Source organism: Mobula birostris, chromosome 23 (assembly GCF_030028105.1).
Source record: "Mobula birostris isolate sMobBir1 chromosome 23, sMobBir1.hap1, whole genome shotgun sequence".
In the NCBI taxonomy this organism is placed as follows: Eukaryota; Metazoa; Chordata; class Chondrichthyes; order Myliobatiformes; family Myliobatidae; genus Mobula; species Mobula birostris.
The window spans coordinates 56,473,450-56,489,062 of NC_092392.1; the positions used below are offsets into that span (position 1 = coordinate 56,473,450).

General features: G+C 44.3%; 1 protein-coding gene across 1 annotated transcript in view; it reads left to right on the forward strand.

The window, feature by feature from the left end:
* lrmp (lymphoid-restricted membrane protein) overlaps window positions 1-15,613 on the forward strand; it is a 227,776-nt gene that overhangs the window by 181,796 nt on the left and 30,367 nt on the right. The window contains exons 21-25 of the mRNA XM_072241407.1: window positions 491-575; window positions 5,991-6,037; window positions 6,127-6,194; window positions 6,295-6,399; window positions 9,137-9,234. Of these exons, the coding sequence (XP_072097508.1) occupies window positions 491-575; window positions 5,991-6,037; window positions 6,127-6,194; window positions 6,295-6,399; window positions 9,137-9,234 (403 nt within the window). The remainder of the gene's footprint in view (window positions 1-490; window positions 576-5,990; window positions 6,038-6,126; window positions 6,195-6,294; window positions 6,400-9,136; window positions 9,235-15,613) is intronic.

Genomic DNA, 15,613 nt, shown 5'->3' on the forward strand with positions numbered 1-15,613 from the left:
TCTAATCCCGATTGGATCAACATAGAAACATTCCCAAAGTCCAATCCAACTGCTTTTGAGGGCTGGACACTGGATGGGTGCCTGTGATTTGGTCCAATGGGGACATTTGACTCCTGGAGAAGAAGTGAGGTAAAAGTTGAGTGATGCTTTTCTATATGGCCACAGCTTCCTGCCTGGACAGTGGGTCAATCTGGAGCTAGAACGCTTTAAACTCCAGTTTTAAAGCTGGTATTACTTAACCAGGCAGCAAATTTGCAACGTAAACTAGCTGGCAGATATGAATGCTGACTTTTGACTTTGTTTCTGCCTTCTGGTGGTGATTTGAATTTCCATTCCTGTTTGTTAATTTGCTCCTTCTGAACAATGAAGTCCCTTGAAATGCAAAAGACTAGTGGCAAATTAAATGTCCTGATATTATTGGTGCGCTGCAATAATGTCAGGTGTCCTATTTCTGAGCTGTGAGATGCAAATAATCAACTTTATAATTCAGTGACAGATGCAGGTTAAACCCAGGTGGAAGCCAACTCAATGTGGAGCTTTCTCTTTCTGGTCTGAGTGGAGAGCTTCTGCCTCAGGTTAGTGTTGCTTCTTGTCTTTTGTCTCTTGTGGGTTTCCATTTGCTGTAGTTCAAGCACTCTTGCATTGAAGTCAAACTTTCACCTGGTTTAGCCTTCCTGGTTTCACTCATTTCAGAGCTCTAGAAGTTTCGATAATCATCTGACGTCGGTATCACAGGGCCAGGTGATAAGAAGTTGCTATAAAGCTGCACTAGCAGTAGTTCATAAAGTGACTTGCCGGTTGTGACTACTGATTCTTGTCAATAAGCAACCTGTGGAGGAAGTCAGTGGTTCAAGCAACATCTGTATCAAGAAAGGACGGCTGCTGTTCGTCTCAGCTTAACTTTGCTGATCAATCAGATTTATTATCATTGCCTTTGCTGATGTGAAATTAGTTGTTTTGTTACAGCAAAGACATGATTGGTTGTTCACCATATCCATTGGTGACAGGTTTGTGCAGTTCTCAGATAATGTGAACTGTGCGGGAGAGTTTTTAAAGTGGACACTCTCTTGGTCTCAGATGTCTGGGTTGAATAGTGTGAGTGGTTGTCACATCTGGCGTCTCCTTGGTTGCACTGGATGGTCACAACAGCTCCTCTCCATGAAGCATTGCCAAACCGCGTTATTGGCCATTGGATCTCACCCGCCCGGTTGCCAGAGCTGACTTTACATATTAGGATATCTCACCGGGGCATGAGTTACCTTTACCTGGCTTAGCCTGCCTGTTGAAGCAGTGTACCAGCGTGTGACTGCTGTCGAATGCAGACAGCTACTTGGAGCCACGGGTGAGAGCTGAATATTCGGTGGGGACCATAGGTGAGTGGGCTGCCCCAGAAAGGACCCAACAAGCCCCTTCACCAGAGGTGCTAACTCTCCCTGGGAACTCCAAACACTATTTAATAAACTAAACTGTGCAGGAAAAAAAAGAATTATAAGGTAGTAATCGTAGACCGTACAGAAATCTAATGGTGGAGGTAAAAGCTGTTTCTGAATATACTTAAAGTATATTTGTAAACTCTAGAAGCCAGAGAAAGAGATAAATGGGCAGACTCCACACTGAAAGTGAAGATTTTCATGTGTTCTGAAAAAGCAGAAGTAATGTGTTTGGAAATATCTCCAGTTTTGTAAGGTCAAAATATTTATGACTGCCACAGATAAGCTTATCTGTACCAAGACAATTGTATATTTTTAAATACAGTTAATCAAACCTTCCTTTCTCCGGGCACCATGCCAAGTGTGTGACCACTGTAAGTAGATAGAATTCTTTCTAGTGTCACATAAATTATGCTAACTTATAGTCCCATATGATTGTGGTTAGGAGGAGAAAGAAATTGTATTGGTATGGCATCTTTAGATATTTAGCCAGGTCATTGTGATCGGCAATAAATGTATGCAGAGCAGCCTTATACGTAATGGCTGTCAATGATGTTGGTGAGGACACCAGAAACTTCAGTTTTCAACGGTTAATGCTTACCAAAGGAGTCAGACAAGGCTTCAGGGACTCTGGACTGAAGCAACATCTTACTTGAGCCTTAAATTCAAGTCCTTAACAGTTGAAAGGCTCAACAGGGAAGGAAAACACAATTTCAGATTCAGATTTATCACATATACATTGAAACATGCAATGAAAAATGTTATTTCTGTTTGCAACTCGGGATGTGCTGGAGACAGTCCGCAAGTGCTGCCACACATTCCGGCGCTGATGTTGCATCCCCACAATGCTCAACAGAGCAACACAGAAAGCAACAAACAGAAGACAACAAGCAACAAAAACAACAGCAGCAAAACAAGCCCCTCTCTCCCCCCCCCTCTCTCCCCCCCCCTCTCCCCCCCCTCTCTCCCCCCCCTCTCTCCCCCCCCTCTCTCCCCCCCTCTCTCCCCCCCTCTCTCCCCCCCTCTCTCCCCCCCTCTCTCCCCCCCCTCTCTCCCCCCCCCTCTCCCCCCCCCTCTCACCCCCCTCTCACCCCCCCCCTCTCACCCCCCCTCTCTCACCCCCCCTCTCTCACCCCCCCTCTCTCACCCCCCCTCTCTCACCCCCCCTCTCTCACCCCCCCTCTCTCACCCCCCCTCTCTCACCCCCCCTCTCTCCCCCCCCCTCTCTCACCCCTCTCCCCCCTACTAAGCCGGGACAGGCTTCCTGCCTTCAGTCTCCAGGCTTCAGCCATTGCTCTTCAACTTCTGATCAACCTTTGGGCTCCAAGTTCAGTATCGAGCCCCAGATTAACTCATGGTGAGACCCTGAATTTTAGGCTTGAACCTTGGGCACACTGACCAACAGCCCCTCATGCCTCCTGCTTGCGTGGACGCCTGGGTGCTGGACAATGTGCAGCGTGGAGGCTTGGGCTGGAGACATTCTTCGTCACCTGGCCTTTGAATGCGGAGACCTGGCCTCTAACTCCTCCATATCCCCATTCTTAAATCCTAATCTGACCTCCAACATTCCTCTCTGCCCCCAAAACTATCCCTGCAAACTTAAAAAGCAATTTTCCACAGAGAATGTGACTGTGCTATCTTGGGGGGGGGGGGTGCGGTGGGGAGGGTGGGTATCATGATTTACCATCCATTGATCCTGGCTACAATGTTCGGACATGTGCAAGTTGGTTGGTGGGCGGAAGGCTTAACGCTGGGAGTGGTACTCAATGTTCTGCCACCATCTAGCATCCTAAACTAACAATTGATCCTTGGTGAGAGTGAAGGTCCTTCACTCTTGTATTTGTATTTGTATCTTGTATTTGCAATGTCTGTCCTTGCCAGGATCAATGGGGAGGGAGGTTGTGTGGGAATGGAGAGCATTCACGCCTATACTGAGGATTAAATGAGGGCAATTTGAGGCCTGGGTTCCAATGAAAGCCGTGAGAAGGGTGGGAGAAATGAAGGGGGATAACTTGCCTCTGACTCGCCTTGACTGTTCTGGGACTCGCCCAGGAAGCCAGCAGTGCTAATTTCAGCAGCATTGATTAATACTGTCCTGCCCTGAGCAAGTAACAGATGACACATTTCAATCATATAGGCGGACTTCCCCAGCAAACGTCCTGGAGAGCACTGCGCAGTGAATGACTTCATCAGGTGCCTGATTGAGGCATGGGGTGCATTGTCCATGCAAGCACAATTCACAGATCAGTACAGCACAGGAATGGGCCGTTTGGCCTGCTGTGTTGTACTGACCAGTTAAGCTAATGATGCCTAAATACATTAATCCCTTCCGTCTGCACCTGGTCCATATCCTTCCATTCTCTTCACGTTCATTTGCCTGTCTAAGATCCCCTAACACCTCTGTCACGTTTGCTTCAATCACTATCCTAGCAAGTATGTTCCAGTTGCTCACCACTCTGTATCTTAAAAAAACCTATCTTGGTCCACAACTCTCCTTTGATCTATCCCCCTCTCATCTTAAATGCAGGCCCTTTAGTATTAGACATTCACCCATGAGAAGAAGATGCTGGCTACCTACACTATCTATACCCTTCATAATTTTAGAAACTTCTCAGGTGTTCCTAATCTGTGATTAGAATTTCTAAATTGATTGTCAAATCTTGTTCCATACCAGAAAGATGTCTTTTTATCTGTAGGAATCCACAAACCGTGACAGCCAACATCTGAATTTCAGAAATGTGTGTGGGTAAAGTCCCACGAAATGCTTCCCACTTGAAGGGGGAATTGTATGTAATGAACAGATAATGTTCTTTGAATTAATACTGGTCAAGAGATGAATGTCATCAGAACACTAGGGAGTATCTCCCTTTTCTTCTCCCTCTTCAGATGGTTGAGAGAAGGAGAGAGTTGAGATTTTTTCCCCAGTGACAAAAACCTGCACCAACGTTTCAACTTTGACAATGCCCTGCTCTTTCAGAATACTGTAGTCATGTTGCACACCATCACTGGCCATTTTGTATGAGCTTCCTCCTCCTCCCAGCAAGTTCAGTCTGTACCCCTAGCCCTATAGAAAATAAATGAAAATCAAAAATCTTGCAGATGCAGGGCAACGAAGAAAAAAAAATCAAATCTTTGGAAACACTCAGCAAATTGGGCTGCTGTTGTAGAGGCAAATTGTTCATGTCCAAGGTCCAGGTTCATTCACTGGAACTGTTCTATTATGTAAGTTGCCGAACAGTGTTGATCAGCCTAGTTAATCAGGTCCTGGGTCTTTAAGGTTGTCTAGAGCCCCGAGGGGGGAGTTGTTAACCTTTCTTTAATTCCTCTGCCTCTACGTCTAGGTTGGAGGCTCTAGTCAAGCTGTGCTGACAGACTTGTAGTCATGTCTGGTATCTCATGGTCATACAGTGTGGGAACAAGCTCCTCTGCCCAACCCATCCATGCCAACCAAGTTGTCGCCTTGAGCTAGTCCCATTTCAAGTACTGAGTCTCTGACGAGATTTATTCAAAACCCTTATTTCTTTTATGGAGTTAAGCTAGGCTTAGTGATGTCTGAGGGAACTGTTTTATCTCTGGTTCTCAGTTCCACGAGCACCAGCTCCACTCTGCCACAGTATGCATAATTAATTTCTGGGTGTATTTACTGGAACCGCAGTGATGGCTAATCTTCCGTGAGGTGAGTGAAAGCAGACATTCCACAACCATGCCTCCGATCTCCACCAGGACTCTACTGGTAATGGTTGGGAAACCATCACCGACAACTGCTGAAGAGTTTGCTTTGGTGGCAGCCAACTATTTCTGCACAACTCGTGTGCCACTCTGCAGTGATGGCATTGAAATAGGATCTTATTGAAAAGAGGAAAGGATGTTTCCTGTAACTGGGGGGGGGGGGGGGGTGTCAAGGACCAGAGGGTATGTTCTCACATTCTTAACTATCCCTTTAGAACAGAAGAGGAATTTCTTTAGCCCAAGTGTGATAAAGCAGTGGAATTCATTGCCACAGACAACTGTGGCGGCCATATCATTGGGTATATTTAAAGCAGAGGTTGATAGGTTCTTGATTAGTAAGAGCGTCAAAAGTTAATGGGAGAAGGCAGGAGGATGGGGTTGAGGGGGAATAATAAATCAGCCACAATGGAACGGTGGAACAGGCTCACTGGGTTGAATGGCCTAATTCTGCTCCTACACCTTATGGTCTTGTATTCATTTTAAAGAAGAACTTTCATTACTGCCTGCCAGACTTGTTGCTTCAGGCTGTGTAACAGGATAGCTCCCTTGACCTGTTTTTAGCACAGAGTGCCACAGGTGCAGAGAAAGAAAGATCACAGAGACATGGGTTTTAGGGCAAGGGGCAAGAGGTGTAAAGGGGACCCAAAGAAAAAATTTCATTTCACCTGGGAGTGATTGGAATCTGAACATACTGCTTGAGAAAGTGGAGGCAGAGTTGCTCACAGAGAAACAGACAGGTTTGCAGACAGGAGTTTGAATCGTAGTGATATTGAAGAATATGGATCAAGTGCTGACCTACTAAAGCTGTGTTGTTTCAATGTGTTTGTTCAGGCACCTGCTGATGAAGGAGTGTGCTGCAACAAGCTGACTCCGGTCAGGTAGGACTTGACTTCCTCCAGAAGGGATTTCATCTTTTCTTAAGAATCCACAGGCCCAAAACTAACCTTGCAATTGAATCATTTTGCAGTGAAGACTCTGACCAACAACAATTAAGTTCAAATCGTGAGGTCACCTCAGAGAGTTCCACAATGTCCAGTAAGTTCGAAGCATCTGGATTTGGGAATGGTTTAGTGAAATATGTAGCTTTCTTTTAGCTCTCCCATAATGTTGACTTCTCCTGTGTCCAATCCTTCAGATCCTCCTGCAAAAAAGACCAATAAAAGCCCCCAGCAAAAGGAAGCCTCAAAAACACTTCAAAACAGTACCAATGCATGTGGTGTAGTTAAAGATGGCCCGTTGGGTAAGGTCTTTGCAAATACATTACTGAAAGCTGTTAAAGATTAGATTTGTTTGTCACGTGTAGATCGAAGCATCAAAACATACAGAGGAAATGTGCCATTTGCATTAGTGACCAACTCATTCGGAGGATATGCTGAGCAGCCCATAAGTGTTGCCATACTTCTGGCATCAATGGTTCATTTATTGTCAAAGTATACAACTCTGAAATTATTCTTCTCCGGGTACCCATGAAACCAAAAAGGAAAGCAAGGCAGCACGATTGTCAACCCCAAAATCCACCTTCCCCACCCAAAAAACAGAACAGGCACATCAACCCCCATATTCACCCGCACCCCCCCCCGCAAAAAAAAAACAAAATGGAACAGGCACATGACCCCCCCCTCCCCCCAAATCCCACCCCTCAACACACACACAAAAACTAGAAAGATTGGGCAAGAAGCACAGAATGCAAAAAAAACGACTGGAAAAAAGAGCTATAATCCAAGCCCATATCCAAACTGCAGAAAACCTGGGTGACATTGTCTGGGCACAGCGAGGCTCTCCCCTCAGCAGAACGACCATCAGGGGTCTAAAGGCAAGCAGCCCGCGCTCACCTCAATGCTTCAATCTCTCTTGTCACTTTAATTGCCACATGGTATATGACAACTTACTAACCCTCACCTTAACCGTGCATCTTTGGAATGTTAGAGGAAAACGGAGCACAAGGGGAGAAACTCGTGTCATCGTGGGGCAAACATACAAGTTCCTTACAGACAGGTTCTGACCAGGTTCCTCAGGCTTGATTTTTCCATTGGCTGGAGTGTTCACAAAGAGGAGTTACAGTCTCAGTTTGTAGGACAGGAGAGATTTAGCTCTAATGAGGGGAACTTTCTTCACCCGGAGCGGTGCTGGGTCTACAACATTCACCACAGAAGGAAACACAGGTCACTGAATAGTTTTAAGAAGATCGATACATTTGTAAATGCAAAAAAAAATGTCAAGGAACATGGAATGAAAGTGGGGAAAATGATACGTTGAGTGTATTAACTTATGTAAGTGGTAATTAATACCGGTTCCAGAGGATTTGTTGTGGGTTGAATCAGCAGGCCCCATCAGCTATTCTTGTGGATCGTTCTCTGCTATTTATAGCCAAGAATTGATTTCCATGAGGAGAAACCTTCTGAAGGCCACTGGTGAACTGTACAATGGTATTTCAATTTTGACATGTACCACTCAGTTCAAAATTTAATCAGTAGTAAGGAAGGATGGAAAAGGCTCATGATCATGGTAGGAACTTGCTTTACAGATTATGTCTGGAGTATTTTGTAGAGGGTGGGCCTCTGTGTCTAACCATGGGTGTAATGCATTGAAAGCAGTTCAGGGCTTATTGAGCTGATACCCAGAATGGTTGCATTAGAGGAAAGTTTGTGCATGTTAGGTTTAGAACTGCTGGAGTGAGAGTCAACATGATTGAAATAAAAGTTCTTGAGGGGTCTTGATGTGGAGAGGCTGTTTCCCCTCTGTTAGTGAATCTAGAACTCAAGCTATCTAGAACTAAAGCTATGTAGAGCAGGGATCTCCAACCTTTTTTGCACCGCAGACCAGTTTAATATTGACGATATTCTTGCGGACCAGCCGACGGCAGGTGGCGGGGGGGGGGGTGTTGTTCAAGTTCAACAGTGCATGACAGGGAATGAGGAAAGGTGCAGCGGACTCAAATCGTCTCATATCGCAAAATCATACCGTTTCCCTGTGGCCCGGTAGCACATCTTTGCAGCCCAGTTGTTGGGAACCGCTGGTCTAGAGCCTGGTATGAAACTGCCAGGAATAGTCTACAGAAAGTGTTGGATACAGCCCCCAGTGCATCACAGGCACAAGCTTGCCCGTTATTGAGTACATTTACACGGAGCAAGCCACATCTATCATCATCTCTCTGCTCACTGCAGAACAGTCATTACCCTACAGCCTTCAGGCTTCTGAAATGTATGGATCATTTCAGTCTCCTCAACTCCGAATTGATTCCATAACCTCCAGACACACTTCCAAGGACTCTACAACTCGTGTTCTCAGTATTATTTATTGTATTTATTTGCCCAGTTTGACTTTTGCACAACGGTTATTTGTCGGTGTTTATTTCTGATTAGTTTTTCCATAAATTCTATTGTATTTCTTTATTTTCCTGTAAAAGTCTGCAAGAAAATGAATCTCAAGATAGTATATGGTGACATATGCATACTTTGATAATAAATTTACTTTGACCTTAAAAATAAATGTTAATCTAGTAAAGAAGCAGATGAACTGTGTTTGATGAGCTCATAAGTAAGAGCTCTCTTGCTCAAAGATTCAAACATTGCTACTTCCACTGCCATCTGAGGGAGAGGAAAATAGGTTTGTGATGAATGAGGAGGTCAAAGCTTACATGGAGTTGATCAGACATGATTTTATTGACCGATAGAGCAGGCAAGAGGGGTCATATTGCTTCTTCATTGTCCTCATACACAGAATCAAACTGCTGGAGCTGTGTTTATGATGTAACCATGATCAATTTCAATTATTGTAGTGTTTGAGCATTCCAACTGAGTAGTATTTATTGTAAGGTTCTCTCATCACTGTGCCTGGTAATTGGACAAACTCCAGGGTGAACTTGAAAGTTTAGAGTTGGTGTGATGAGAGGTTCTGGCAGGGATCAGTTTTTGCTGAGGGAAATGTAATGGGAGAGTGATGAATATAAAGACTTGACTAGATTTCTGTTTCCACAGATGGTCCACTTTCCTCATCTGCTATACAAATCAACACTGAATCCTCTGCCTCCGATGTGAACCAGCCAGAGTTGAAAAGTAAAATAAAAGTTAATCTGGTATGGAGAAGATACATTTAATGATAATGGTTATTTGTACTTGTTGCTTTTGAAGAACTTGGCTGTTTTGGAAACCTGTTAGTTGCATAAAGTACCCAGAGTGTGGAAAACAGGAATTTGTCATTGTAAATTATGGTTCTGTACAACTGTTCACTTCACTGACTTTGTGCCTATCGGATTCCCAACAATTCCTGAACCCCCACTGCACGATGAGCAAGGCTTTGGCATTCTCTCTCCCTGGTCAACCAACTCATTCATAGAATTCAATCCTACCTTTCATTCCCAAGGTGGAATTTGAAACCTACTTAGCTAGCTTTCTTCCCCACTAGGGTTGCCAACTGTCGCGTATTAGCCGGGACATCCCGTAAATTGGGCTAAATTAGTTTGTCCCATACAAGATCGCCCTTGTCCTGTATTTCCCCCGCTAAGGTAGAGCGTTCCTATGAAACCGTTCGTAAGCCGAAATGATGAAAAGCGCAGAAGCAATTACCATTAATTTATATGGGAAAAATTTTTGAGCGTTCTCAGACCCAAAAAATAACCTACCAAATCATACCAATAACACATAAAACCTAAAATAACACTAACATACAGTAAAAGCAGGAATGATATGATAAATACACAACCTATATAAAATTGAAATAATGTATGTACAATATATCAGAATTGGGAAAACCAATTTGCAGAAAAAAATCGGCACGTACGCGCATGCGCATGTCAAGTATGCGCACAGAGGTGCCCACGCAGGGCTTCATGGTCATGGTAGTCTTTCTTGGGATAAAAACAAGTGTCCCGTATTTGACTGCTACTTTTGTCCCTTATTTGGGAGTGAGAAAGTTTGCAACCCTACCCCCTGCCCCACCCCAAATGTGGTGCTTTTGTTGGAGATGAAAACTTGATTTATTAGATGCATACATTGGGATGCTTTTTATCAAATTGTAGGAAGACATTACTTTCTACAAAGCGAAACCCAATAAAATGAATGGCAGCGATGCTTCACTACCAGATGAATTCAACACCTTCTATGCCCACTTTGAAAGTGAGAATATAATTACAGCTGTGAAGATCCCTGCTGCACCTGATGACCCTGTGATCTCTGTCTCAGGCCAATGTTAGGCTGTCTTTAAAGAGGGAGAACCCTCGCAAGGCAGAAGGTACAGATGGAATTACCCGGTAAGGCTCTGAAAATCTGTGCCAACCAACTGACTGGAGTATTCAAGGACATTTTCAACCTCTCACTGCTACAGGCAGAAGTTTCCACCTGTTTCAAAAAGACAACAATTATACCAGTGCCGAAGAAGAAAAATGTGACCTGCCTTAATGATTATTGCCCAGTAGCACTCACATCGACAGTGATGAAATGCTTTGAGAGCTTGGTCATGACTAGACTGAACTCTTGCCTCAGCAAGGTCCTGGACCCATTGCAGTTTGCCTATCGCCACATTGGGTCAATGGCAGATGCAGTCTCAATGGCTGTTCACAAGGCCTTGCACCACCTGGACAATATAAACACCTATGTCAGGATGCTGTTTACCGACTATAGCTCAGCATTTAATACCATCATTCCCGCAATTCTGATTGAGAAGTTACAGAACCTGAGCCTCTGTACCTCTCTCTGCAGTTGGATCCTCAACTTCCTAACCGGAAGACTGCAATCTGTGTGGATTGGTGATGATATCTCCTCGTTGACAATCAACACTGGTGCACCTCGGGGTATGTGCTTAGTCCACTGCTCTACTCTCTCTACACCCATGACTGTGTGCCTAGGCATAGTTCAAATACTATCTATAAATTTGCTGATGATACAACCATTGTTGGTAGAATCTCAGTTGGAGACAAGAGGGCGTTCAGGAGTGAGATATGCCAACTAGTGGAGTGGTATCGCAGCAACAACCTTGCACTCAACATCCATAAGACAAAAGAGTTGATTGTGGACTCCAGGAAGGGTAAGATGAAAGAACACATACCAATCCTCGTAGGGGGATCAGAAGTGGAGAGAGTGAGCAGTTTCAAGTTCCTGGGTGTCAAGATCTCTGAGGACCTAACCTAACCTGGTCCCAACATATCGATGCAGTTATAAAGAAGGCAAGACAGCGACTATACTTCATTAGGAGTTTGAATAGATTTGGCATGTCAACAAATACACTCAAAAACTTCTATAGATGTACCGTGGAGAGCATTCTGACAGGCTGCATCACTGTCTGGTATGGAGGAGTGGGGCTACTGCACAGGACCGAAAGAAGCTGCAGAGGATTATAAATTTATCAGCTCCATCTTGGGTACTAGCCTACAAAGTACCCAGGACATCTTCAAGGAGCAGAGTCTCAGAAAGGCAGCGGCCATTAGCACCCAGGGCTTGCCCTTTTCTCACTGTTACCATCAGGAAGGAGGTACAGAGGCTTGAAGGCACACCCTCAGCGATTCAGGAACAGCTTCTTCCCCTCTGCCATCCGATTTCTAAATGGACATTGAACCCATAAACACTGCCTCGCTTTTTTTAATATATACTATTTCTGTTTTTTGCACCATTTTTCAATCTATTCAATATACCTATACTGTAATTGATTTATTTAATTTATTATTTTTTTTCTTCTATATTATGTATTGCATTGAACTGCTGTTGCTAGGTTAACAAATTTCACAACACATGCCGGTGATAATAAACCTGATTCTGATTCTGATTACGGCTCAGCATTCAATACTATCATCCCCTCCAAACTCATCCATAAGCTTCAGGACCTTAGCCTGCGCACCTCCTTGTGCAGTTGGATCCTCGCTTGCAGACCCCAGACAGTTCTGATTGGCAACAACATCTCCTCCACAAGCTCCAAGCTTGTGCGTTTAGACCCTGCTCTACTTGCTTTGTAGTTCTGACTGTGTGGCTAAGAACAGCTCCAAAGCCCATTCAAGTTTGCTGACGACACTACTGTTGTAAGCCGAATCAAAGATGGTGATGAATCAGCACATAGCAGGGAGGATGAAAATCTGTCTGAGCAGTGCCACAACAACAAAGTCTTTCTTAATGTCACTAAGACCAAGAAGCTGATTATTGACTTGGACCTCCAGCTTCCTCCTCTATGAACCAGTCCTCATTGGGGGGTGGGGAGGAGAGAGGGTCAGCATCTTTAAAGTCCTTGGTGTTATTTTAGAGGGTTTGTCCTGAGCTCAGTATGCAAGTGCAATTACAGAGAGAAAACAGCGGTGCCTCCATTTCCTTAAAATTTACGAAGATTCTGCATGTCAGTTAAAATGACCAACTTCTATAGATGCATGGTGGAGAGTGTATTGACTGGCTGCATCACAGCCTGGTAGGGAAATACTTACGCTTTAAATGGAAATTCCCACAAAAAGTAGCGGAGACGGACCAGTCCACCGCGAGTAAAGCTGTTCCCACCATTGAGCACATTTGCATGGAGTGTTTTCGCAGGAAAACAGCATCCATCATCAGGGACCCCCACCACCCAGGACATGCTCTCTTCTCAGTGCTGCCACCAGGAGGAAGGTACAGGAACCTCAGGTCTCACACCACCAGGTTCAGGGTGCTATTACCCCTCAACTAACGGGCTCTCGAACCAGAGGGAATGACTTCACTTATCCCATCACTGAACTCTTCCCACAACCTATGGACTCAGTTTCAAAGATTCTTCGTCTCGTATCTTAATGCCTTTTTTTTTATTATTATTTTTCTTTCATTTTGTATTTGCACAGTTTGTTGTTTTTTGTTCACCTTGTTGCAGTCTTCCATAAATTCTCTTAGGGTGTATTGGATGTATTGAGTATGCCCACAAGACAATGAATCTCAGCGTTGTATAGTAAATTTATTTTGGACTTTGATATTTGATTGCCTCTATCTACCATTTACCAGCTCCATCCCCTGCTCATGTCCCTACCTGGCTCGGCCTGCCTTACACTCCTCCTCAGTCCACCTATCGCCTCAGCTCTTTCTTGCCTCTCTGTGCTGGCCATCTCCCCACTCCACACTCAGTCCTGATGCATGATTCCAACCCAAAATGTCAACAGTTTCTTTCTTCCACTGATCCTGCTCGATAAAGGACTGAGGTTTTTTCCGACAGAATGTGTGTTGCTCCAGATTCTAATTCAAAACTCAGAGCATTCACATAACAATAAAAGTTATATCAAGTAACTCACATCAAAGTTGCTGGTGAACGCAGCAGGCGAGGCAGCATCTCTAGGAAGAGGCACAGTTGACGTTTCAGGCTGAGACCCTTCGTCAGGACTAACTGAAAGAAGAGCTAGTAAGAGATTTGAAAGTAGGAGGGGGAGGGGGAGATCCAAAATGATAGGAGAAGACATGAGGGGGAGGGATGGAGCCAAGAGCTGGACAGTTGATTGGCAAAAGGGATATGAGAGGATCATGGGACGGGAGGCCCAAGGAGAAAGAAAGTTATATTAATCTCATTGTGCCTATGCCAACTCTCCACTTCCAGTCCCTCACATTTCCCTATGCTCTTACATGCCCATAAACTCCCCACCACCACCCCCATCACTCAGTTGCATACTAGGGGCAATTTATAATGGCCTATCAACCAGCCTCTAAGGCAGGCAAGGAAATTCATACAGTCAGAGAGAGAACGGGCAAACTCTGTACAGACAGCACCTGAGGTTAGGATGAAACTAGTGCTGCAAGTTAGTGTGTCTATCAGCTGTGCCACTGTGAACTCCCCACTTTTCTATCTGATTTTCTTGCCATTTCACTTTTGCCGCTATCGTTTTTGCTTCTACCATTTTCCCAAGCAGGCCATTCCAGACACCCACCACTGTCAAGGGAAAAATCTGCAGATGCTGGAAATCAAAGTAACACACACAAAATGCTGGAGGAACGTAGCAGGCCAAGCAGCATCTATGGAGAAGGGTAAACAGTTGATATTTCAGGCCAAGACTTGATGACAGTTTACTCTTTTTCTATAGATGCTGCCTGGCCTACTGAGTTCCTCCAGCATTGTGTGTGTGTATGTAACCCACCATTCTCTCCATATTCAAAAGCACTTAGCCTGCACATCTGCTTTAAACTTCTCCTCTTACCTTCAATGTATGTCCTCTAGAACATGACATTTCTACCCTGGGTGATAAAGATTCTGACCCTATCTATGCCCCTCAGTTTGTAAGCTTCCTGTCATGTTGCATTTAAAAACTTTTCAAACATTGTTTTTAATATTAAAATCGTACAGCTCAGATTCTGGGTACTGAGGAACATTTGCAAGCAAAATTTGCTGGTTAATTTGCATTCAGTCCTTGCCGCTTTTGGACGTTGGTGCTTAAATTTGTTGCTTACAACAAATTTTCTAGCCTACATTGCAGCTCTTTCCCTGTCCTTCCCACCCCCTCGTTCCCTCCCTTCCACCACACCTCCGCCCTTCCCAACCACCTCATTTCTATTCTGTTCCACGGGCTTCCGCTGGATTTCATTTGTCTTTAAGCTAGAATAAATGTACAATCCTTTCTTATTGTACATCTGCATGGAAAATACTCCATTCTAAACATTGTGTATGTGGCCTGGTTACACAACAATGCTATTAATAAAAACGCTGGAGACTGAGCTAAGTTTCATAGTTCTTTACTGGCAGAATCCGAATTCAGCACACACGTACAGATCAATAGGCGCCTAATAGCACATTCAACAACATGTTACTAAAACATAAAGTAGTCCCTTATTATACTGTAGGCTATACGGTACAATAAATAATATCTGAGGTTGTTTTAGAGCACAGACAATGTACATTAAGATCCCTTTGGCCCATGATGCTATGCCAATCTACAAACCTACTCCATAATTAATCTAACCTCCCCCCCCCCCACACACAAACAGCCTACAACCTTCTGTTTTTCTCACACCTAAGTGCCTATCTAAAAGTCCCTTAACTGTCCCTATTGTATCAGTCTCTCCTACCACCACCTACAGCTATGCATTCTAGACACTACTCTTATTTTCCTTTTTTGAGAAAAAAGCTATCTCTGACAAAGTCGTAGAACACTACAGCTTTGAAATGGGCCCTTCAGACTATCTATTCCATGCCAAATTATTATTCTGCCTAATCCCATCAAGCTGCACTTGGACCATAGCCATTTATACCCCTCCCATTCATGTACTCATCCAAACTTTTCTTAAATATTTAGATCCAGTTTGTATCCATTAGCAGTTCATTCCACACTCTCACCACCCTCTGAGTGAAGTTCATCAAGTTCCCCTTGAACATTTCACCTTTCACCCTGAACCCATGGCCATGTTCCAGTTCCATCCAACCTCAGTGGAGGGGAAAAACTCTATCAAATCTCCCCTTATTCTCCCATGCTCCAGGGAATGAAGTTCTAACCTGTTCAACCTTTCCCTATAATTCAGGTCCTCAAGCTCTGGCAATAT